The sequence below is a fragment of the Battus philenor genome, unplaced genomic scaffold (genome assembly GCF_028537555.1).
Source record: "Battus philenor isolate CCGP_79_NKW_IND1 unplaced genomic scaffold, ilBatPhil1.0.hap1 SCAF_11, whole genome shotgun sequence".
Classification (NCBI taxonomy): Eukaryota; Metazoa; Arthropoda; class Insecta; order Lepidoptera; family Papilionidae; genus Battus; species Battus philenor.
The window spans coordinates 13,087,528-13,112,445 of NW_027181673.1; the positions used below are offsets into that span (position 1 = coordinate 13,087,528).

At 34.1% G+C, this 24,918-nt stretch overlaps 1 protein-coding gene across 1 annotated transcript; it reads right to left on the minus strand.

Annotated features, from left to right (window-relative positions):
• Positions 1 to 10,448: 10,448 nt before the first annotated feature.
• LOC137931299 (uncharacterized) lies at positions 10,449 to 22,538 on the minus strand. The gene is made up of 5 exons (XM_068774745.1): positions 22,410 to 22,538; positions 14,982 to 15,063; positions 13,375 to 13,560; positions 12,268 to 12,397; positions 10,449 to 10,765 (listed from the first exon to the last, which is right to left on the minus strand). Exons 2-5 carry the CDS (start codon positions 15,054 to 15,056, stop codon positions 10,686 to 10,688), a joined length of 471 nt encoding a protein of 156 aa, XP_068630846.1. The 5' UTR covers positions 15,057 to 15,063; positions 22,410 to 22,538; the 3' UTR covers positions 10,449 to 10,685.
• Between the last annotated feature and the right edge of the window lie 2,380 nt (positions 22,539 to 24,918).

Consider the following 24,918-nt stretch of genomic DNA (forward strand, 5'->3'; position numbering starts at 1 on the left):
ATGTCGGTAATTAAAACTTGTAAACTGGTTATACAGATTAAAATGAATGCAATTATTGAAGTTTTAATTAAATCTTGGATGTTGCGTGTACTGGTGTTTCCCCTGCGTATGGCAACACTGAAAATCTCGAAGAATATAAGTGCGTTGACGACTATTATGAAAAGCTTTATATGCGCATACACCTGATAGTATATATAGAAATGTCCGATTTTTAATAGGTACGGACAAAGTAAACCGAAAGGTAGCGCTGTGGTCCAGATTATCACAGATCTTAACCATAAACATGGTTGTCCGGCGCCGAAGACTAAGACGATTTTGTTATAAAGGTTCTTCGAGAATACAAACATCCATAGCAATAGAACCAGGTCTGTGTGCATGTAGCTGGAGTATACAATATCCTTCACAAGCATGTTCGGGAAACGGACAAACATGATGCAGTATTCAAAAATCGTGTTCAACGCTCTTGCAACTGTCATTTGGAATAAAACTTTCTCGTCGTATCTCCTGCATTTCGGTATTAATGTAAACACAAGAATCTTGGACACTAGCACGATCATCGATACACATATTCCCACCAACCAGAGAATCCGGAACACTTCGTCGGGTTCATCATAGCTAGAAGTGACTGTAACGTTTCTAGTGGAGTTCATTTCCGTACTGCCACCACTCCAGCCATGATGAGAGTATGACTCTACCCCCATCTCTCATGCTGGGCACTATAAAAAAAACAATATCTTCGTTAATACAATAACCATCGATCGCTGCATATTCAACGCGGTTCACATACCGTAGTAAACAGGCAATGGATATCGTAAACTCTATTTTTATCGCATTTACAGTTTATTAATGTTATCGAAAAAGCTCGTTTTACATCCATCTGGCTTTACAGCGTTCGTTGTTTTTAATTTATGATAAATACAGATTATGCCAATTAGTATTAATTCGCAAAAATAGATCGAATGGTTCAGCATAAATAAATCGATTACTGACCAACAAACTAATAATAATATTATACATACATACATATATACATATATACATACATATATATATATAAATACATATATGTATTTAAATATATATATATTGATGTGTGTGTGTATTATTTTTATTATGTAATGTTAACACTATAGGCTAAAACTTAATTTTACTAAATCTTTGTTTTATATATTTTCTCAAATAGATATAAATTAAATGCGTGCGCGTTGAATTGATTTATTACTGTTTTGTAATTTATTAATGTTTCTTACTTTTTTTTGTAAATATCATATATCTTAGTTTTCAAATATAGCCAGGTATGAATTAATTGTTACTTATGAAATATGAGAAAACTTTACCTCGATCCTAATTTATACTTTTCATATACCAATAAATACTTTTCATTCTTTACAATATTTTGCAACGTAAAAAGTGTATAAAGTAAAAGAAGTTATAAAACAATAGTTGAGAAGAAATTTATAAATTTTTAGCTGTACCCATTACCGCGTTGCTGGGTTATGTATTGAATTAAACACCTGAACTAAATAAACAGATACAAACAAAGTAAGAAAAAGGCCAATATTTAGCCACTTCCGCACATGCAGTGGTAGTCGTGCAACAAAGTACACCTCCCGCCAGCCCGCTGATAAATGCGTATGCGGCAAACAATGCGAATCACACAACCGCCACCGCCAAATCACTCTACACTTGTTTCACCCCTCCACGGGGCATCTTCAGGAGTTATGTTACACCGATTAGTGCCAAACACAGAGTACATGTCCTTTTCTTACTTAGAATGGATTTCCACAAGGTAATGCCTGATTCCATTAAATATTTAAGATACAAACAAAAACAATTTTTCAAAAACATTACCGGGGATTAACTTAATAATTTATCAAGCTTTCACGTTCCAGGCGCAGTTTTTGAATCTATCGAGTATAGACAGACAGACACGCATTTTTATGTGTATATATGTAACGTATTACATATATTAATATATATTTAATACATTAAATAGATTTTCACTTCTGCGGTTTCATCACGATATCTCTGATATTATAAGGTTTAAAGGTATGAAATTTGGTATATTTTTTAAATCCTATAAATTACCTATAATGGATTTTATGAAATAACACTCTCAAGTGGCATGGCAGCTCACGCGGGAGACAGCTAGCACCTTTTAATAAACCTTTTTTTTTATTTATTAATAATATAATAGCAAACAAAGTTACGTGTATTATCAATTGCAGAAATTTACAATAATTAATGTAAGACACGTGATATGATACATAGAGAAAGCTGCTGCCCATCCTCCGGGAACTTGGTGAGCAATGGCAATCCTATATAATTAATACACTTTGTAAAATGTATAAGCTCGTATGCGGGGAATTTGTACCCGCGACCTTCGATCACATGTCTTCGCAACGATCGCACCATATCGAACTTAAACCTTCATGTTTACATTTATGTTATATTTAGTTTATTATTTACATAATATAATATTGATTTAGCCTTTCTTAAAAAAAAAATTAAAATTCTATTATATATATATATATATATATACTTATACACGGCAATTGGAAGTAGATGAAAAATTTTAGAAATATATAATGAGTAATTAAATAATATATAAACAATTTTTTTTAATCACCCTGTATAGGTATAAATATGTCGTCGTCGTGCTAGCATATAGACGCTCTTTGAAGTGCATATGCCTTGTTATATCTTTTCTAAAGCATAAGGTTTTTATGAAGGAAAAACTGTAATCACCCTGTATAGGTATTAATATGTCATCGTCGTTCTAGCATATAGACGCTCTTGTAAATGCATATGCCTTGTTATATCTTTTCTAAAGCATAAGGTTTTTATGAATGAAAAACTGTAAAAAGAACACTTTTCTTAACGCTATGCGTCGCTTTTTAAGAAAGTTCAAGGATATTTATGGGTTGATATATTATAATCGCCACGCGGCGTGTTCATGATCTCCTTGTGGTATTATGGTACGTAGGAGAAGCTTCTCATTCTCTGGAAACTTATTTATGAAGTTGAAATCCTATATCCTATAATAGTGATTCCCAAAGTGGTCTATATCGACCCCTAGGGGTCTATGACAACCTGCAAGGGGTCTACGTCAGCGAAAAAAAATTTGGGGGTCCATGAAATGAAAATGGGGGTCCACAGACTGGACATCATTAGCCGAGGAGATTTAAGATAAAACCCTTACAAAATTGACGCCAAATTTTTATTATTTATTATTAAAGCATCAGGTTCATCCTTATCACTAAAAATATTGATTTATTGGTTATGTTATTTTATTTATAGTTTATTTTATGTTTATTTAATGTTACGTATATTTTACATAACAGATAAAAAAAATTATTTTGAGTAGTTTTAATTTAAATTCAATTAATAAATGTATAAATTAACATGTGTTTTTACTTTATGTTTTAACACTAAACTTCACTACTGTTAGAAATTTACAGGAAATCAATATCGGGTAAGTAGAGGGTCTACCCAACACGGAAAAACATAGCAAGGGGTTTACGACACAAAAAAGTTTGGGGATCTCTGTCCTATATTATTAATGTACAAAGTGTGAAATATTTAAGATTGTGTCTCCGGAATCGAACCCGCGACTTACTCGCTGGTCGTCCACTGCTCGTATTGACAACATAATATACATATACATTAAATAATTTACAATGTTAAAACAGATTTCATTGAAATTTAATACATGACCATTCTACACGGAGAAACGGCAGACGCCTGATAACTGACATTAAAAAATCATACATATATTTGTATGTATGTACGTGTGTTATAATTATATTTAAACATTTAAAAAATGCTTTTGATAATTTAAAATTTGTGATGCACATACAGGCGATTGCTTACTATATTATATTATATATATATACTATATATTGCAAACAATAAATATAATAAGGTTTTATTGAATCTTATTATGATAAAATGTAATATAAGAGAAGAAAGCGAAATGCTGATTGTAAATAAGCAATAAAAGCTTCAGAGGGGTGAATGTATAGCTCATTTGAAAACAAAAAAGCTATGAAGCTCATACATCTATTTCCATTTAGCCAGTGTAAATTTATCACTGGCAAGTTATGAATGGCAACCAACTTTTGCCAGTACAAAGTCTACAGGGAACAATAGTTAACAAACAAATAATTTTACTATGAATTAAATCGAATTTTGAAATCGATTTTTCCCACTATATTATCTATACGTTGTTTATTATAATTTGAATAGTGTATACCATGCAGTTATTAACTTCAAATGAGATACACGTTCAAAGACTTCATACATTAAACGACAATTACATCAGTGTAATGCAGTGGCGTAGCTATGGTATTTGGGGCCTGGGGCAGATTCGAGCTTGGTGCCCCCTCTCCCCCCCCAAAGAGTCGAAATAATTTCAAAATTCAAAAAAGAATGTCGTCAATACATATTTTTTTTGGTTCAAAAGTCTAATAAATGTATATTAAATAACATCAGATCTTAATAAAATTTATTGGGAAAATTTAAAAACGAACATTCCTCGTTTTTTGGTCTGCAAAGTCATTAATCACATTTTCAAAATCAATAGTGTCGACTAGTTTGAAACACAGATATGTGTTTTTGTGATTTAGGGCCTCTTTTAAAAAACACTTTATGTGTTTTGCGAATGAAAGGCTTAAACACTGTGTATATTATAATTTGTAACCGTTTACTTTTTTTTTAATGTTCATATTATTTAACAACTTTTTTAGCACAAAAATAGTAAAATTCGATATTCTTTTTATGTTATTTACTTTAAATTATGGTTTTCATTTTTCTTTTAACATTTCATTATTCATCATTCAAAAAAAATTCAAAAAAATTATTTTCAACTTTGGTGCCCTCCCATGCCGGTGGTGCCTGGTGCGGCCGCCCCGCTCGCCACCCCCTAGCTACGCCACTGGTGTAATGTTATTATCAAATTCAGTAAAATACAATGATCAGAGTCAAAAATACTTACACAAAATCTTTTAGTGGATTAGCCATATTCCGATAAAATTATTCAAAAGCATTCTTGGTTTATATAGAATTGAGAAAGACGTTCCAAAGCATCAGCCATAACCAAGTTCACTTTATTTATTTAATGTCTTCTTTTAATCAAAGCTTCAATAGGTCGGATTCCAGCAGGACACACACACATCACACAGCTATTGTCATCATGGCGCTCGTACAAGAAATGTTGTCAAGAAGAGGAGAACAAAGAAGGAAGACATTGATTGACTACCACGAAATCTAGATTTGTGATATGTGTTACTTTCCAAAAATACATTCGAAAAGAAATGATAGTGGTTCCAATAGTTCCAACATTAAGTGTCATTTGGAAGAACGTTCCTGAAATCTAGAAGACACTATGGCGACGTATTTTTTTTATGAGGCCTCCACTATTAGGACCTCTCTTTCCACCCAACAGGGTTTTTTATTTCTTAACAATTTCTTCACATGAATTTTTTATTTTTGTCCTCGTCTTCCATAGTTCACAATATCTTTTTTTCTTCCTTCTATCATTCCATAATTCCATCTTTCTTTCTCAATCATTTCATTCCTTTCATCCATCCTCAAACACTTCAGTTGTGTTTTCTATTGCAGTATAACAGCTTTATTTAGTTTATTTGTTTTTCTCATGGACATTAATTTGCTCTACAGATTTTTACATTTTTTTATTTTAATTTCAATAAATCTATCTTAATAAGATTAAATATATAATAAGACTTACAATATTTTATGTTTAACTATGTTTTGTTTCTATTAATAACGTATGGCGACGTATTTAAAAAAAAGTATATTTATATACCTTTGTTAAATTAAATATATATAATTTCACGCACAACAACATTTAACATTATATTCAAAAATCAACTTGATTACAGTCCATCCTTTATTCTATTAAACACTTTACCTTGTTTGTATAAAGATTGTTTTCCAGGTTTCGCATATATCCAAAGGTTTTACTTAGTTGAACTCATACGACTAATAAATTAAACGAGTAAAGTTACTATAGGTCACTGAGATCACAAGATTAATTGCACAAGGATTTAAAATATTTAAGAAAATTTTATTTTCGTGCGAAAAACGTTTTCCAATAGCCACTTTGCTTCAAACTAAAACAATGGCAGATGATCTCGGCCATTAGCAATTAAAAATATTTTAAAGAGCAATACGTCACCACCCGTCCTATCAAATAGAAAAATTTTCTAAAATAACCAAGGCCAGCGAACAAGGGCTTAGCGATCTTAGTTCAGTAAATATAAATCAAAAATAATTCTTCAGTTTATATCGCGTCATTCAGTCAAAACGGATAGGTTTATTTAGGTGGAATTTATTAAAGACAGATGTGTTCTTTTAAATTCTCGCATACAGGATGATTGGTTATACTTTTAAACTTTTTTACGCCTATATCTAATCACGCTGTATGTATAAACTGATTAGATATAGATGGATCACTCTGAAATATGGTATATTAATTTGTTTTTAAACGGTTTTATTTAGTTCGACCCGTACGGAATTTGTTTATTTATTTGGGTCAAAATTAGAAATTGAAATTTAAGCACCTTCCCGTTGTCAGATTGATCTAAAATTTGGTACACACAATTAATTTAGATGACAATACAATATAATAAAATCAATAACATTATAAATCTAAGATGGCCGCCGACACAAAATTCATATTTTTCCTTAACCCCCTCAATATGGGTATCAAATGAAAGGGCTACACTAGTAAAACACGATGATTATGTCAAAATTTAAAATTCAAGATGGACGCCATTCCAATATGGCGGACTAGGTACATATTTTTCCACAACCACCACAATATGGGTATCAAAAAACCGTTTAACTTAAAAGTTTTTTAAATGTATTTTTTCTATTGCAATGCGATAGGTCAATAAGTTCTGATAGCACACTTTACAAAGATAGATAGATAACAATAATTAATTTTATTATATAGAGATCTGAATTTAGAAAACGCTTTATGTTTTTACATTATCACCACATCATTTATTATTTCTGAAACCGTTGATTTTTGCTTACCATACGCTGGTTGAGTGTAAAGGAGCTATGCAATGACCCATTTAAACCTTTTACACCAGAGTTCCCCAAACTTGTTTGTGTCGTAGACCCCTTGCCATGTTTTTCCGTGTTGTGTAGACCCCCTACTTACCTGCTATTGATTTCCTGTAAATTTCTAACTGTAGTGAAGTTTAGTGTTAAAAACTTAAAGTAAAAACACATGTTAATTTATAGATTTATTAATTGAATTTAAATTAAAACTACTCAAAATAAAATTTTGTATCTGTTATGTAAAATATACGTAACATTAAATAACACAAAATATATACTTCATAGGTACTTTTATAAATAATGTAATTGTTTTTATATTATAAGATAGTATGATGTAAGTAAATAGGTACTGTAAGTATATGTGTTGAGATCTACTATCGTGGACCACCATTTTCATTTCATGGACCCCCAAATTTTGTTTTGCTGACGTAGACCCCTTGCAGGTTGTCATAGACCCCCAGGGGTCGATATAGACCACTTTGGGAATCACTGTTTTACACCTATCACCAAACACACTGTCATATAATGCTATCCTAAACCAGTAAAGGTTCTTCGGGTGCCTCGACAAAGGCGATTTCATTTTGGATCATCAATGACCAAAATTTTCGAAATAATTCTTCTTAATCTAACTATCATTACGTTATTTAATATTTCTGAATATAAATACACAATTTCAAAACATTTACAACCAATCATTTTTATAGTGCGTTGTTTTTTATCTTTTGTAGTGCGTTGGGACTAGACGCGGTTTGATCGCTGAATTGTATGTTATGTATACACAAAATATTTTTTGAACAGACGATCATTGGTTGTTTTTAGGGCTTAATAGATTCAGCGGGGAGGCAGAGCGCTAAAGGTAGCCTAGCTTAGAGCTGCAGAATTCCCGGAACTGATTACCGCCTGGTCACAACAGAGGTGAAGCCTGGCCTATCCGAGGTGTAGAGTTGATTCGAAGCAGCTGCTCTTCTATAGACGCATCAAGTAAATTTCACCATAAAAACTACACCACTAGCTAAAAACAGCTCACAATGGCCAGTTAGCTGTCACTACAAAGCACGCGTAATTTCCGTAACGAAGAAACATTACCACTTACGTTGACATGCTCGCCCACAAGTTCACTTCTGAGACGAGTGGCAGGCTAAAATATTATCATCCAGGCAATGTTTTTTTTTTGTTTTTAATGGCCTCCGCATTAGGGACCCCCCGTTTCACACCTATTTATATGAGAACAGGGATTTTATTTTTCTTTATTAAGTTTTTCACATCCTTTATATTATTTTCATTCTCTTCTAGCATTCCATAATTTGATCTATTTTTCTCTTTCACTCTATAACCATTCATCCATCTTCAATCACTGCAGTTAGGTCTATTTATTTTCAATATATATAAATATAATATAATATCACAGATTTTATTTTATTTTTTTCTCTTATACATATATGTATCACAGTTTGTTTAATATCACAGTTAAATTTTTTTATTATTTACATTTCAAGTTATTTTCCACTTTATTTTAATTCTGATAGCATTTTATTATTACACTATTTTGCTTACTTATTTCTATTTATTGCTACTTTAATTACCTTCTGAGAGAACCATCTGGGAATCTGAGGAAGGATTCTTTTCCTTCCTTGTCTGTCATGATGGAGGCGATAGTCGACTCCTCAATCCTTCTGCCCAGCCGGCATTCATTATGCGAAACAATCGGCGATCAGGTGGATCACGGTATTCCCCCCCCCCCCGTTCATAGAAGCACGAGGGATACTCCTTGAGCTTAAAGCTATGAAGGTACCCAGAGAATCCTTCGTTTATCGGGAAGAGCTTGGTCTACCCCCATATTGCGGAGCGCGCTGTAGGCTGCGACGGCGTCCGTGAAGAACATCCGCATCGTCGATGCCGTCGTTCCTTCTATATGCCTCCTATTCCGTCCGTCAAGCGTTCCTAGTTTAAGCTGTCGCTTGAACAATAATATGGGGCATCCCTCATAGTCCGCCCTTCTTTTGCACGTCAGGGCCGCGTCCTTGGCCAATTGATCCGCCCTCTCATCCCCAAACGTCCCCGCGTGCGCTTTCGCCCAATAAAGCCATACATTCTTCCCATTTTCTTTCCTTTCACGACGTTCTCTTTTACTCTTAATGCTAAGGGATGGAGGGTGTCCGGTCTTGCGACTGTCTGGAGGGCGGACCCTGAGTCGCTCAATATAACGCATGACTGCGCCAACCAGCCGGCCGCATATTTCTTCGCTTCCGCTGGTGTCAGCAACTGCATATACAGTGCAGCAGCTGCCCAACTTGAGCTTTTTACTGTACAGCTATGCGGCGTCCCACATGACGCATAACGCCGCATCTGCCTTATTCTCTATGCGGCTGCCGTCGGTGTAAATATCCAGGTCGGCAGTCTCGGTGGCAAGTCGGGCAGCCTCCTCACCTTCCACCAGGGAGGAGAATTCCACACAAAACTGCCCAGACGGGTCTGGAAGTCCCAAGTAGCTGACCGGTATTTCCAGTTTTCGGTCCAGTATTCTTTATATATTTTTTTTATTGCCCTGCGTATAAACCTGTTCTGTACGACTTGGAGTCTATGAATGACATTAGCATGCGCGATGCACGAGCTTGCATATGTGAAGACGGGCTTGAGTAGGACTTTATAGAATGTCATTTTATTTGACACTTACATCTAATTCCTGTTTAAAAGAGGGTTCATTGTACCTATCAATGGCCCGGTACATAAATATTTGACTAATACCAAGCATATGTAGATTTTAAAAAATTGTATTTGGCAACATATCTACTTTGTGTAATACAATCATACCGATTCGATTATCTTTATCAACCCACTCTATTTTCATATCACAAAATGTTTTACAATAAATACACTGGCGCGAAAATAAGAAATATACAATGAACAATCATATAAAATTGACAGATTCTAAATTCAAAAATATCATTTTGTTTGTTATTAATTATAACAGGGTTTATGGCGAGACTAAGTAGATAGTCGTATATCAGTGATTAATTATATAAGCGCCTGTGAGATATGAATAGCAAAATATATTATCGACTGCATAGCTATTTATATTAATTACAAACTGACCCGGCGAACTTTGCTCCGCGTAGCTGTCAATGAATGAAAACATTTATATTTTATATTTCATTTTTTAAATTTACACGAAATTCTGTACGCGGTTAGACTGATGTTTTTTAATGATAATTTTTTACTTGATTCATCATATTTTAATACTTAAAATACATATAAACCTCATAAAAAATATTCAAGCCGTTCTTGAATAATAAATGGTTTAATTAACTTTTCGTTTTATACATATATCTCACGAAGATAATATTTTTACAAACTGTGAAAGTTCTAAAACAGTATTTTCGAACCTTTTTTGTGCTATGCCCCACCTTGGTCTTTTTTAAATTCTTACGCCCTCCTATGTGATATACATATTTTTATATTAAAGCGAAATGAACACCACGAAACTCACAGACACTACGTTGGGAAACACTGTTCTAAAAAAAACTTTTTATTTTAATTTATATTATTTCAAATTTATATCGTATATCAAAATTAATTATAATTTAATTATTTCTTCAGACGACGGCGCGGCCATTGATTCCTCGCATTTGTAGCCAATAGCTGCGTATGACCAGTAAATAATATATGTTGAGAACTGAAAATAAAATCACATATTAATTACATTCCATATAGTGACAGGTCCAAGTCATTGTAATCTTTGGGAGAATCTTGCAGCGGACATCTATCGGCTGACATAATAATTTTAAATGTGTGCTTCGTAGAGCACTATCTCTGTCCCACACTACCTATGTAACGTTTTGTCAGTCGTTGTATTTCGTGCGACAGAGATAACGCTCTACGAATCCGAAATTAGACGATTGTCTCTTTCCAAAGGTCGACGAGCAATATTTATCGCGGGGTACATGTGCGTTCGTCTATTTCTTTTCGAAAAGTATGTATTTTTTCATTTTTAGAAATTGTCTATTGTATATTTTTTTGTTAGCTGGGGAGCTCAGACAATTTTCTGGAAATTTAAGTACTAGATATATATTTGTTTGCGCTTGTCAATACTTGTGATTGATATCGTTGTTTATATTACGCTTTCTTATTAAATGTATCTTTGTAAGAAAACTTATTTTCTGTAAGCCTGAAATTATGAATTTTTACCAAAGATGAACAACTTCTCATCTAAATCATCACTGAAAACATTAATTTAATAACGTTTATTTATTTTTTTCCTTTTAATTACATGTATAAAAGAATTTCTCTCAATATATATGTTTATAGTCTATTATATTAACCGAGAAAAAAGGCGCCAAAATATATATAACATCAATAGTGCGTAGTAAGAAAAGCATTTTCAATGCTTTGAATGACACTCGTTTTTCTATAAAATAATATTAAGAAACTGAAGAGTATTCTTGTGCTGATGTCTTAGTGGTTGAATGATGGCGTAAGCGAATTAATAAAAAAAACTTACTAGTACTTGGCAAACAGTATTTTTTAGTTTACAACGAAGAAAAAACTATCTTAAATATTCATGCGTAAACGATTGTATCGTATTCCTAGCCACAATACTTATTTTTTTAAATCAGTATTGCGCGTTCGCATTAGAATTCGAATGCCGATTTGAATTCAACGCCACCTGTGATTGCCGTCATTGCTTTCTTATTGATTTTGCGGAACTGTTATAAATATGTATGTTCACAAAAAGCTGCAATCCGAGTACACTGATGATCTTTCCCATAGAAAGGTAAAGATACGTTTTATGCGACGATTCACCCCCACAAAGATTAAATACTAGACAGAATGCGGAAAAATGTTCGAAAATCAAAATCTAAACATGTCAATATTATGTAATGTTTTCTATCCATAAAAGCATAACCTAGTTCCTGCCATAACACACGTCTCATGAATCTTTAGATGTAAACGAAATGTTTAATTGAAATATACCGTTGAAGGAGCATTATAAAGCTCTTAATTTTTTTATCTTTGGAGGTTCGTGCCTTGAATTGTACCTCTAGTCATCGTGGCGATGTTTGGGGGAGACCTGTGCCTTGCAGTGTTCGTCTATGAGCTGAAGAAATTAGAAAGCCAGTCTACAAAAATTTCACATAGCGAATATTAGTTATACAAAGATGTACGTTTTATACTTACGAAAGTAGAAAATATTTTGGATAAATGAAGCAGTCGATCCGCTTGCGATTTGCGCTATAATTATCACTCCGTAGATAAACAGGAACGCCACCGAGAAGATCAGATATGCCTTCACGTGACCAGGTTTGTTCTGCAATCAAAAGAACTTTTTTACCCAGAACTTCTTACACGAGTGATTCCCGAAATATTCCAGATCGACCTCAAAGAATCCATGGAAGACTCGACGAGGGTCTGTGGTGCTGTAACTTAAAAATGGGGTTGATACTTCATCTGCTTTCGGTAGAGAAGAGTTAAAATATTAGCTTGACTTTACTTATCAATGTAGGCAGAAAAACTGGTTTATCCCATATTCGGTACCACACGTCGAGAGCTGCAGAGGGTCCAACGATACCAGCTATTTTTTTAAAGAGGTCTGTCCTCGTGTATAGACGAAATATATTTCGATAAAAGTAATTACTTGGCATTTATCTTCCGATACAATGACGACTCGTAGTCCTTGTGTTTTTTTGCTAAATTTTTTGTATGAATATAATAGTTTTGTTATTGTCGCTGGTGGATCTATTTTCGACCTAATAAACGTTGGATTGGTGGTTATTTTACTAGTCTAAGCATTGTTCTGTAATGCTAGGATTTATTGCATTCGTGCCGAAGATTATAAAGTTAATTGATTAACTAGAAAAAACATTTTAGGTCTTTAAAAACTATCTACGTGTCTCCGCAAAATATTTTTAGGCATTTATAATTAAGTCCTTACTCTATTATTTTATGGTAGATATATGGGTTAATAGGTCGTTATAAAGCAATAAAATAATTAAGAAGTAAACTGTGAATCAACAAAAACCGGAAAGTGGATCTGATGATGGTTCTGATGATTCAAGTGAATTTACAGTATCAGTAAGTTAAGATGATGTTTAATATTGTTATTTACTTTCTGGACAGACGAAGAAAGGGATAAACAATATACCAAAATAACTACTATATATATTTAATATCTCGGAAGGCACTAGTTGCAGGTCGCATTGGAAATTTAAAAAGGAGGCGTGTGATCAATAGTGGACGTCTTACGGCTGAAATAAAGACGTTGACTTTAAGATAATGTACACGAACCTTATGAAGTCCCACAACGTAGACAATGGTGAAGGCCAAATATGGAACTAACATCAGCAACATAATCACAAACGCAATCACTAAAATCAATCCGATCTTGTGATTTTCCTCGTCAGATTTTTGAAGTAAAACTATCCCCGCCATGAGTCCAACTATACTAACTATGGCCAAGATCGCCTGGGTTACCTGTAATCGGATTTTTTAAAATTTTTACTAACTTTATTTTCATAAAATAATTGCAACATTTAAAAATATACAGTATTTAATGGAATCAGGCGTTACCTTGCGGAAGTCCATCCTAAGTAAGAAAAGGACCAATATTTAACACTCTGCGTTTGGCACTAATCGGTGTAACATAACTCCTAAAGATGCCTCGTGGAGGAGTGAAAAACGTGTTGAGTGGTTTAGCGGTGGCAGTTGTGTAATTCGCATTGTTTGCCGCATACGCATTTATCAGCGGGCTGGCGGGCGGTGCACTTTGTTGCACGACTACCACTGCATGTGCGGATGTGGCTAAATGTTGGTCCTTTTCTTACTTATACAGTATTTAGTTTGACGTAATATGTAATAAAGGGAGTAACTAGCTCGAGGTGAATACAACTTGCATTAAAGTTATATATCATACATCTATAACTAAGTTCACGGAGCACTTCATTTCTTGAACTAATTTCTGATGAAACTATAAAAGCCCCTAGGGCTAACAGCAACAACTTCAACAAGAAAATAGTAGTCTATCACTGTCTAACATGGACTTACAAAATGTTTAGTAGTGTATGTATATAATAATAATCTTAATAATAGTAACGGTCGAATAAAAAAAACTATTACGAAATGTGCAAAAGAACTTTATTTTAATATCGCCGAGGATCAACATATCGGCTTGATATATATTTTTTGGACCGGATCCTCATTTCAGATTCCGCGGAGGTGACAAAGCGTGTAGAACTAAAACTCTTTTGAGGTAAGCATCGTCACGGGCTGCTATATACTCCTATTTTCCCAGATTGGGAGGCTTCAGACCCCCAATAGGGCACTTCGGTTTAGACTATTACTCAATTATAATACCTGATCATCAACCGCTCACACAGAAGCGCCCGTCAGAGCCAAACCTCCACTTGATCGGTTGCTATTACCTGGTTAATATTGGTTTTCAATATTATACGAAAGATAAGTACGGTATACTGGTCTGTGTTCGTCTGTTTTCAGGATATTTTTTTTTTAAATTATTTATTTTTTTATTTTTTCTAAACTATACCACTAACAATTCCAAATTTCAGTTATCAAGCTATATATATATATATATACTGTGGAAGTAGGAAAGGTCGCATACACCTTGGGGAGCTTCAGCTCGAGCAGCTACAATGACTGCTAGTATGATTAGGGCTGCCTCAGGGCTCTCCATGGAGTGACCAGGCCGTAAGAGCGCCAGAGATGGAACCTAGGCATATGTTGTCACTGGAACCGCTTTACAACATTCCTATTACTGTAATCGGATTATCGAAAGAACTTGTAATACTTACTGTACTACAACTATAGGTTAGTTGAAGTTCACGTCACGTGATTTTATTATTTAAACATTACAATTACTACAACCTAAAAAGTCTTACCAATTGCAAATATCCAATTATGAAGCATCCCGTCCTCAATTCGATGCAAATGCAACATTTATCGAAAACCCACATTTTATTTCTGAAACATAAATGTTTAACATCATTAAGTACAAAATTATACGTATTTTGTTTATAAAGTATGTATTGCTTACGAAGCAGAAATTCTCTTTCCAAAGGTCGACGAGCAATATTTATCGCCGGGTACTGTATACACTTAATTTATTTATTTAAAGGTCTTGTCAACCATATAAACAATTACATTCTATTGACAATAACAATCCACTAAGAAGAGAATCTCAACAGTTCCTTTTTTAAATAAAATTTTAAAAAATTCATGTGTACATTGTAGTATCAACCATGTTAACAAACACAGTTCCACACATTACGATCATATAAAAAGCTAATAAGGTTTATTTAAAAATCTACTTTTAATTTATAGATATAAAACATAGAAAAAATCGAAGATATCTTGCAGAACTTTGTTATTCATGAGTATATTAAGACGCATGAAGGATTTCAGAGATGTGCTACAGGCATAAGAACAATGTTCTTCTGCCGTCATAAGAAGAAAGGCTGTAACTAATACCATACAGTAAGCTATACCTACTTATAAAATAGCTTGTTGGAATATGAAAAAACTTTCTTGTTACGACGGCAAAGTTATAAGCGCGGGGGGGGGGTCAGGCCTAGAGGGCGTCAGGATATCACTGCACACGGGCGCTACACGAGCTAGAGCCGCCCCTGGGGATTTGTTAACTTGGCTCGTGGCTGTGTTTGGCACTAATCGGTGTAACATAACTCATGATGCCACGTGGAGGGGTGAAACACTTGTTGAGTGATTTGACGGTGGCAGTTGTGTAACTCGCATTGTTTGCCGCATGCGCATTTATCAGCGGGCTGGCGAGAAAGTGCACCACTTTGATGCACGACTACCGCTGCATGTGCGGGAGTGGCTAAATATTGGTCCTTTTCTTACTTAGGATGGACTTCCGCAAAATAACGCCTGATTCCATTAAATTGTTAACTTTTTAAAGACTAATTTTAGGCTTAACAAGTTTATTTTTATTTATTTAATTTATTGTATGTCTGCCACTATTTCTATTATTAGATTTTCTATTAATAGATTTTCGTTCGTAACAAAGTTTACTATGACATTAGGTTGTTTAATAACTTAGTTCAATGCAACAAAGGCTAGTTGTTGCAGTCCTTATCTAATAAGGCTGTTTACACATTGAATGTATTCCTGAATACATTGATACGGCATGCATGGCGTATGCGTCAACTTCGATGACAACATCAATACATTTATCCTCTTCTTATCACTTCCGTTTCAAAGTAATAATCAGGCGCCCTTGTTAGTACGGGGATTTCCCTAATATAAGCTCATATAGTGGAATAAAATCACGCAACTGATGTACATGTTTACAATAAAGTGTATTGTTATTATTACTATCGAAGTACGTGCTTGTACTTCTATGCGGGGTGTTCCCCGTAATGAATGGAAAATCATTGAGTGTCTAAATATTTAGCTATCATAGACTAAAAAGACTAAAATTGATTTCCGAATTAAAAAGATTCTTAAAAACGTGTTTTTATTGACCTTACTGTACTTTTGTTCAACACGGTCGAGAATTAATGAAATTTATTACATTTTTAACGTTTATCTTATACTCTTAGACATTTTTTAATAAAAATGCAGTAAATTTTATAAATACCTATTGTAATTTATAGAAAAAAAAATATAATTCAAGTTTTAGCATAATATTTGCAGTTGATGCAATTAATAATATGGTACAATACATACATATTTATATTTACCGAAAATATTCAGTAAATGCACTATTAAAATGCAAAAAGATTAAATGTAGTTGAAAAAATCTTGTCTTAAATTATATATAAAATAGAACATTAGCTTGTGTTCAAATTGTATTCCGACAACTCTGGTACAAACCCTTCTCTGACCGAAGAAGTATAATATGAACAGTAATAAAAAGAAATAACCTTAATTAATAGAAGAGGTAAATGTTGAGAAGAAAATTGTAAAAAACCGAAATAAAATTTGTAATAGAGAAATGAACAATAGTTACTTAATGATTATAAAATAATGGACGTAAAATATAACTTAAATAAAAATAAATTTAGAACTGTTACAGTATTCTGGAGAGAAGGCGAAGGAACAGAGGCGATGTATGATAGGCAACAAGGTATGGAAAGGAATAGAAAAGAATGAGAAGAGCAACAGAGGAATGAATGAACGATCTTAAGAAGGGCAAAAGAGACGAGTGGAAATAAAAAAATGCGAAAAGCTTATTGTAAATAATATCCCTGCTTACACATAGCAGGGGAGCGCGATGGTTCCCCAAAAAAAAAAGCCTCTTGTAATGTCACTCCCGTAAATATTGAATTTATAAAATAACTGAATTAAAGATATTTGTAAATCAGGTTCTAATCTGTTCTCAAATCAAAGCGCGTATACCTTTTAGCTGTAAGTAAAAGGACGCTTAGCTTGCCGGCCTGAGGTCTCCGCTCCAAGACCTTGGGACACCAGCGGGCATCTGTTCTGCGTGCTGTCAATAATATCATCAAGCGTAGTCATCAAGCTAGGGAACGAATTGCTTTATTACTTGCTGTGTTAATTATACTTGTTAAAGTGATCACATGAGCAGTTTTCAAATCAAGGTGCGTTTGGATCACTCATAGATTTGATATAGAACTATTCGTCTGTCACTGCGCTTGCCGGTTCATGGTCTCCCGCCGGGGCTCTGAGGTCTTGGAGAGTCCTTCTTCGCGCTCCCCTACAACGGCATCATGGTAAGGACTTAAATTTGATTTTAGTATTCATTAATTTGGACTCTTCTGGTATTTTTACAATGGCGTACACGTGATCACTATAAATCACTATAATTGACCATGTGGATATTTAAATAAACATATATAACTGAAGATTCAAACTATTTGAAACCAGTTGGTAAAGGAAATAATCCTTGCATGAATGACGCAAGCTCAATAGAAATAAATATTGTTTTAAATATCTTAGTTTTATTGTTTGTAATACATCGCGTGAATATCAAAACTATATCCTCATTGTCCTACTAATTACGGCTACATGTAATAAGTATTAGTTTTAGATATAAAATAAATATGTTCTCTTGTGAAATATGAAAAAAATTATTCAATACACAATGGCTTGGGCATTATTGACAATAATTATCTAAGTTTTGGACATTGGCATCATCTAAATTTGTAATAATAGACGGAATTTTCTAGAAATTACATCTATCTCGACTTCTGACACATCATGAAATCTCTCAAAAGAGAGGAGGCTTGCTGCAATCATCTAACCCACGCCTCTTCTTTATCATCCAGACCATCCAACTTCAGCCTTGCTGGAGGGAGATATAGCCGAATGCATAGAAGATAGATGTTCTTGCAATTTCCTAACTGTAAACCTAGACCACCTCTTAAAGGTAGATAGAGAAAGAAGTAGAGAGGCCCTCGAGTGCCTTTCACATAAGATAGACACTGATGTGCAAATAGCTTATAAAAGATGTGCTTTTACAAGCTCATCGATAATATATAAATAACAAATATGACAGACTAATGGACCTCGGTCTACATAGCAGTGGGCTGCCTCCACGTCTACCGGCTTGTACCATCCTTTTGTTCAAAATTCACACACAGTATACATAATGTACAATAATACAAGTTGAAATCATATCAATCGTGTTATTTAAATACATGGAGGAAGAGCAAATTAAAACCGACTTGTCCATATGTACACTTAAAACGCACACTAACAAACTGTACATTCACGTACAAACACATCAATGTATAAATTAATGTTATTTTTTTATGCGGTACCAGTACTTGGTTTTATATTTTTCGTTGTTTAGTTTGAATGTTATATTTATAACTACAGCTGCTATCGACATATTTAAATTAAATATCTATTAGAGGGACCGGAGAGTAATGCAGTTTCTGTCGACATATTTTACAGAAAAACCAATTGATGTTTACCGCTCCCGCGTTGAAAATTTATATACTAGATGGCAAAAGGTTGTTGATAAATAAAGTGTATCATTTTATATATTGTTGATAACAAATAAAAACTAATAAAAAATATAGCCATGTGAATTTGCCTTAAAAAGCAACATTACTTTCCGGTTCCTCTAATAGTAATTATAAATAAGTAGAGAAAAATTTAAATATGAATTAATTTAGCAGCGCTAACCCATAGGAAGAGGTTTGATTTCTAAGGTCGCGGGTTCGTTTCCCGGTATACAATCCTATATAATTCACACTGCGCATTATTTTATATGATTGCAACAGCTCATAAAGGCAGCAGCACCTTTTGCGTGCTGTAATACCACACTGCGATCGCCAGACCGCGTGCCAAGCGTGGCGAATATGGCATATCCCCCTCATAGATATCTTCTTAAACAATAGTTATTACTTACTAACTTTTAAAAATTAGATTAAAGTAAGTGAACAGATTTACAGATGATCTGGTTTCTTTGAAACAAAAAATTTTTTGTTAATCAAGCGCGTTCTAGTGTCATTCGTATTGCAAATAGTTTTTAATTTTTTAGCAACTTCATTAGTGTTTATAATATTGAAAGTTTCGTGGATAATTCTCAATGGATAAAATTAAAAAAATCACAACTTAAGAAATAACAGATTATAAAGTTTACATTCAATATAAACTACTCAAAACAAAATAGGGCCCACCGCACCTTTGTCTCTAATCATGTTTATAAATAACTCATATACTAATCATTGACAAAATGAAGCACTACCACTTCTAGCACACATGCTTATTGGTTCATAATGATGTTTTAAAAGTTAACTTTTTTGTTGATTTCAAGTGGGTAGACAAAAAAGTAAAGTGCTCAAAATTTATCCATTTCTTAAATTTTCAATCGTTTGTGTTCTCAGTCTTGCTTTAAGCGCAATACTTTGATCACACTTTGTTTAGCTGTGTTTTTTTCGTTTCGGCATTATTCCCGATTACAATGCCAGGTTCTCGTCGTCATATGGATGTGGAAACTTCGACAAGGGCAGTTCTTTTGCTTCAAGAGGGAGAATCGCAAAGATCGGTTGCATCTCGCCTTGGTGTGTCACGGCGAGCTATTCGAAACGTATGGGAGCGGTTCCAGGAGACACGTAGTGTAGGTAGAAGACCTGGATCAGGAAGGATTCGAGCGACAACTGCTCAAGAAGACCGGTACATTCGATTGACTGCGCGCCGGGACCGCACGACTACCGCCCTGACCTTGCAATCCCGGCTAAGGCAATCTACTGGCACACGCGTTAGTGGTCAAACCATTCGGAATCGACTCCACGAGGACGGGCAACATTCTAGGATGCGTGTTATTCGTTTAAAATTAACAAGGGCTCACCGGGCAACACGTTTGAGGTTTGCGCGTGAGCATTTGGACTGGACCATGGACAATTGGAGGACAGTACTCTTTTCAGACGAGTGTAAAGTTAAGTTTTTTAGCGATGACAGACGTGTACGTGTGTGGAGAAGAGAAGGAGAACGTTTTACTGAACCATGCATGCACGGTACTGATCGTTTTGGGGGCCCGAGTGTGATGATATGGGGCGGAATAAGCTTGTTAGGCAAAACAGAGCTGGTGATCTTGAACGAAGGGACGGTCACTGCAGCCAGTTACGTCGAGCAAGTAATCCGACCTTATGTCATCCCATATTCACAAAGAGTAGGTGATAATTTTGTGTTTATGCAAGACAACGCTCGTGCGCATACAGCTAGGGTCACTCAGAGGGCACTTTCTGATGCCAATATCTCGGTTTTACCTTGGCCAGCAATGAGTCCCGATCTCAACCCGATTGAGCATTTATGGGATCAATTGAAAAGAAGTCTTAAAGAGACCCATAGCCACGTTAACAGCCAACAGGACCTCATAAACGCGCTGAAACTCTGTTGGGAATGAATACCCGACCAAAACATCACTCATCTGATTGAGAGTGTTCCAGATAGGCTCAGAGAGTGCATACGGAGCAAAGGAGGTCCTACTCGATACTAAAGAATAGCTCCCGGCAAGTTTATTAAAAACAAACAGTGACTATAAAAGATTTTATTGACAGTCTACTTAGTGCTCATTTTCTCTAAAAATGTGTATTTGAGTGTATTGCGATAAAATTAAACAATTCAAACGTTATTTTGTTTTTACTTAATGTGTAAAACCCTAATTCAACATCGACTAATTGTAAAAATTTAATAATCATGTATGCACATAAATTAAGGGGCAAAATGATGGTGGTCCCTATTTTGTTTTGAGTAGTATATATTCATGAAAATAAATCCGTTTATGTTATTATCAACATAGGGTCATTTAAAATGACAATTATTTGTCATTAAAAGGGTTGCAAGAGCCCAATTTGATGTACATCAGAATAAGACTGTACTCACATATATGGCATACTTCAACTACGAGAGTTCCTAACTTTCTGGAGTACTGTACGAGTAGTAGCAACAGTAATAAAAAAATGAAGCTTAAATTAATAGAAAAGTTATAAATATTGCGAAAAAAACTGTAAAAACAAACGAAAAGAGAATGTGATCTAGAAATTAATAATAGATATACTATTTTACTTAATTTATGTGCCTAAGGCTCTTGCAGGGGTCCGCCCTGTACTACTGTTAAGGCTTGTTTTTATTTATTGCATGGTGCACTACCTTTCTGCAACGACCTAAGTTCGTAGGGCGCAGTTGGTAGTCGCCCATTAGGGAGGCGATGTTATCTATTTCTATTTTCGCTTCCATCTCTAACTCTGAATCGGAGAGGAGCCCTCCAAACACAGGCATATCATAGGTTTATAATTGCTTATCTTGGTGATCACCACTATAGTTCTCTTTATTGCCCCTTAGGGTCCCTTGTTGTCGTTTCAGAGCATAGAAACTCACTACAATACATACGCAAAACCCAAAGATATCTATAGGAGCACATACTATAATTACCACGCTTTGTAGGTGGGTTGACATTCGCAATCCAACGTTAGTCCGCAGAGGATGCTGCTGCCATCATATGGAAACTTGTTTGTGTGCAGTGGTAATCCTATATTATTAATGCGCAAAGTGTGAGTTATAAAAGATTGTATCACGAGATTCAAGCAATCTACAATTGCAAGGCTCAGTTCTCTACCGCCGGGCAGGCACTACTCAAGAACGTCTTAATTGTGCACATACTTATTTTTGGCAGGATTTTGTATTTTAAATAACGCTTGATATTGTTATCGATTATCACTGGACATCACTTCAACAATTTTTAACATAAAAATAGCATTTATAAATCTTTCAAAATATGAACTTTTATCACTAAATTATTTAAAAACCATTAAAATGTGTAAGATCGTAAAAGCGTTATAAATTCAATAATTTTTAAATAAATTATTTTAACTTACGTATTTAAAATTTACGAAGCCAAAACAAAATATTCACAATGTAATTAATGTTATGAAAATAATGGCAAAACTTTATAAAATAGTCGCACCAAACGTATACGTGACGTTCTTCTGAAGCAAATCACTGGAATAACTCTAAAACCAACTAACACGTCCGTATGTAAAGCTCTATTTATATAGCTAATAATATAGCACTGCTATTAGCATAATAACACGTCATAAAATAGTAGTGCGATAAACAGCGCTTCTATGAACAAAATAATCCGATAGTTTAAACGTATTAATTCTATAATAAATCTTTTTATTACTGTCTGTCTAAAGTTTTAAAATGTGCTTTTAAAAACACGCAATTATTACATAACTATGACATTGTATTTAATGTTTAAAAATATTGTATTATACTATATTTAAATGTTCACTGTAATTCATGTATATTGTTTTATAATTATCATCATATCAGACGGAAGACGCCCACCGCAAGGCCTCGACAAACCCTTTTTTTTAATTCAACTTCATTTGTTATGCATTTAATCAATAATTTTAACGTATATATAATATGTATATAATAATTTTAACTATTTTTAACAATGTCAAATTATTATTAGTTTGGGACAAAGAAATCTTTTTCGGACGGCTTTTGATGAATTCGACTCCTCTATCGACATCACTTCATTGTCCTCTTACATTCCAGGATATTCACGGTGCTTATTCTTTTGATCGAAACTTCCAGAACGCAAATGTTAGTCCTTACTACAAATTTACACGTGAATAATTCTTTGAACAGTCTCTGAATACCTGTTTCCATCGTGGAACGTGCATCCAAAAAAATACACGAGATGTTTTTTTTTTTGAGTGTTTCAACAAATTGACTTTAGAACCGATAAAATAAACCAAAGCGATGATAATAATTACGTAGTAGTCAAATTTTATTTTGTTGCAATTTCGAAAATTAGCCAGTATTGACAATCTGATCTGAACTGAAATCTGAACAATTATTTAAAAAAAAAAACATTATTCTAATATCGATATTAATATAGCTGTAGCGGTTTTCGATAGTATAGATGAGTGTCTGGCATCATGTTTATGTTCAGGGATTCCTTTCCAATCACGTTACGTTTTAAGTTCTCTGGTTTTGTTATATTATTCATCTTATACTCGACAATTAGTCATTAATGCAAACTTATATTTTACAAGACACGTATGATCGATTATCTTCAATTACGCAGTAATTTTGTTTATTAATATCTTGATTTATCCTATTGAATAATTATTTCGTGATTTATTCAAAGTAAAAACACGAAGAGTTTATTATGTTCACTTTATTAGTCATCTCTAATAACTCTCTCCCCTCATACTTTAATTACTACGAAAGTCGGTTGACTTTCAGGTAGTTCTCGTATAAAAAGTTAAGCACATCTGTACAAATATTTATGTAAATACCGCGAATTTACGATCAGAGATTTACGAGAAAATCTAGAAAAACAGTGGCACGAAGCTAAATAAATACATTTAAAAAACTTTTAAGTTAAGCGGTTTTTTGATACCCATATTGTGGTGGTTGTGGAAAAATATGTACCTAGTCCGCCATATTGGAACGGCGTCCATCTTGAATTTTAAATTTTGACATAATCATCGTGTTTTACTAGTGTCGCCCTTTCATTTGATACCCATATTGAGGGGGTTAAGGAAAAATATGTAATCCGCCATTTTGTATCGGCGGCCATCTTAGATTTATAATGTTATTGATTTTATTATATTGTATTGTCATCTAAGTTAAATCTGTGTACCAAATTTCAGATCAATCTGACAACGGGAAGGTGCTTAAATTTCAATTTCTAATTTTGACCCAAATAAACAAATTCCGTAAGGGTCGAACTAAATAAAACCGTTTAAAAATGAGTAACTTCGGAAAAGTGATCGACGATACAAAAATATTTTCGGCAGACTTGAAGCCTCATCACACAATTACATCTTCTGATAATAGTTTTTCCAGTTAGAAGGTCCGGGATTACAGCAGGATATTCACCTAAATCCGGCGATGGAGGAGCAACGAGGCGGTGCTCCGGAAGCCAAGACACATCTTGTTGAACAAGACACCCAGCTGAATTCAACGTAACCTCGATTGCGATAATCTATTGAACAACAGACAAGAAAACGAGAAAACAGTAGCGAAACCTACTTTTAAAATTCTTAGTCATTGTATCTGTCGCTGTATTCATCTATTAGTTCTAGTTAAAATTACGAGTACATACTTGTCTTTTATACTTAGAAATGTTGTGTCCACGATATCTATAATACTTGACATTGGGTCAAGTATTATAGATATCGTGGATATGCGATTAGCGAGAGGAAGTGAGTTATCACCCAAGCACGTTTTCATTCCTTCTTCAATAACGAGGAAGATGTTGGAGGTGAATACACCATCATCGATCACCAGAGTAGAATTTCACCTCCATCATCTTCATCCACATATATACAGAAATTATTTACAATTTACTTTTACAATCCT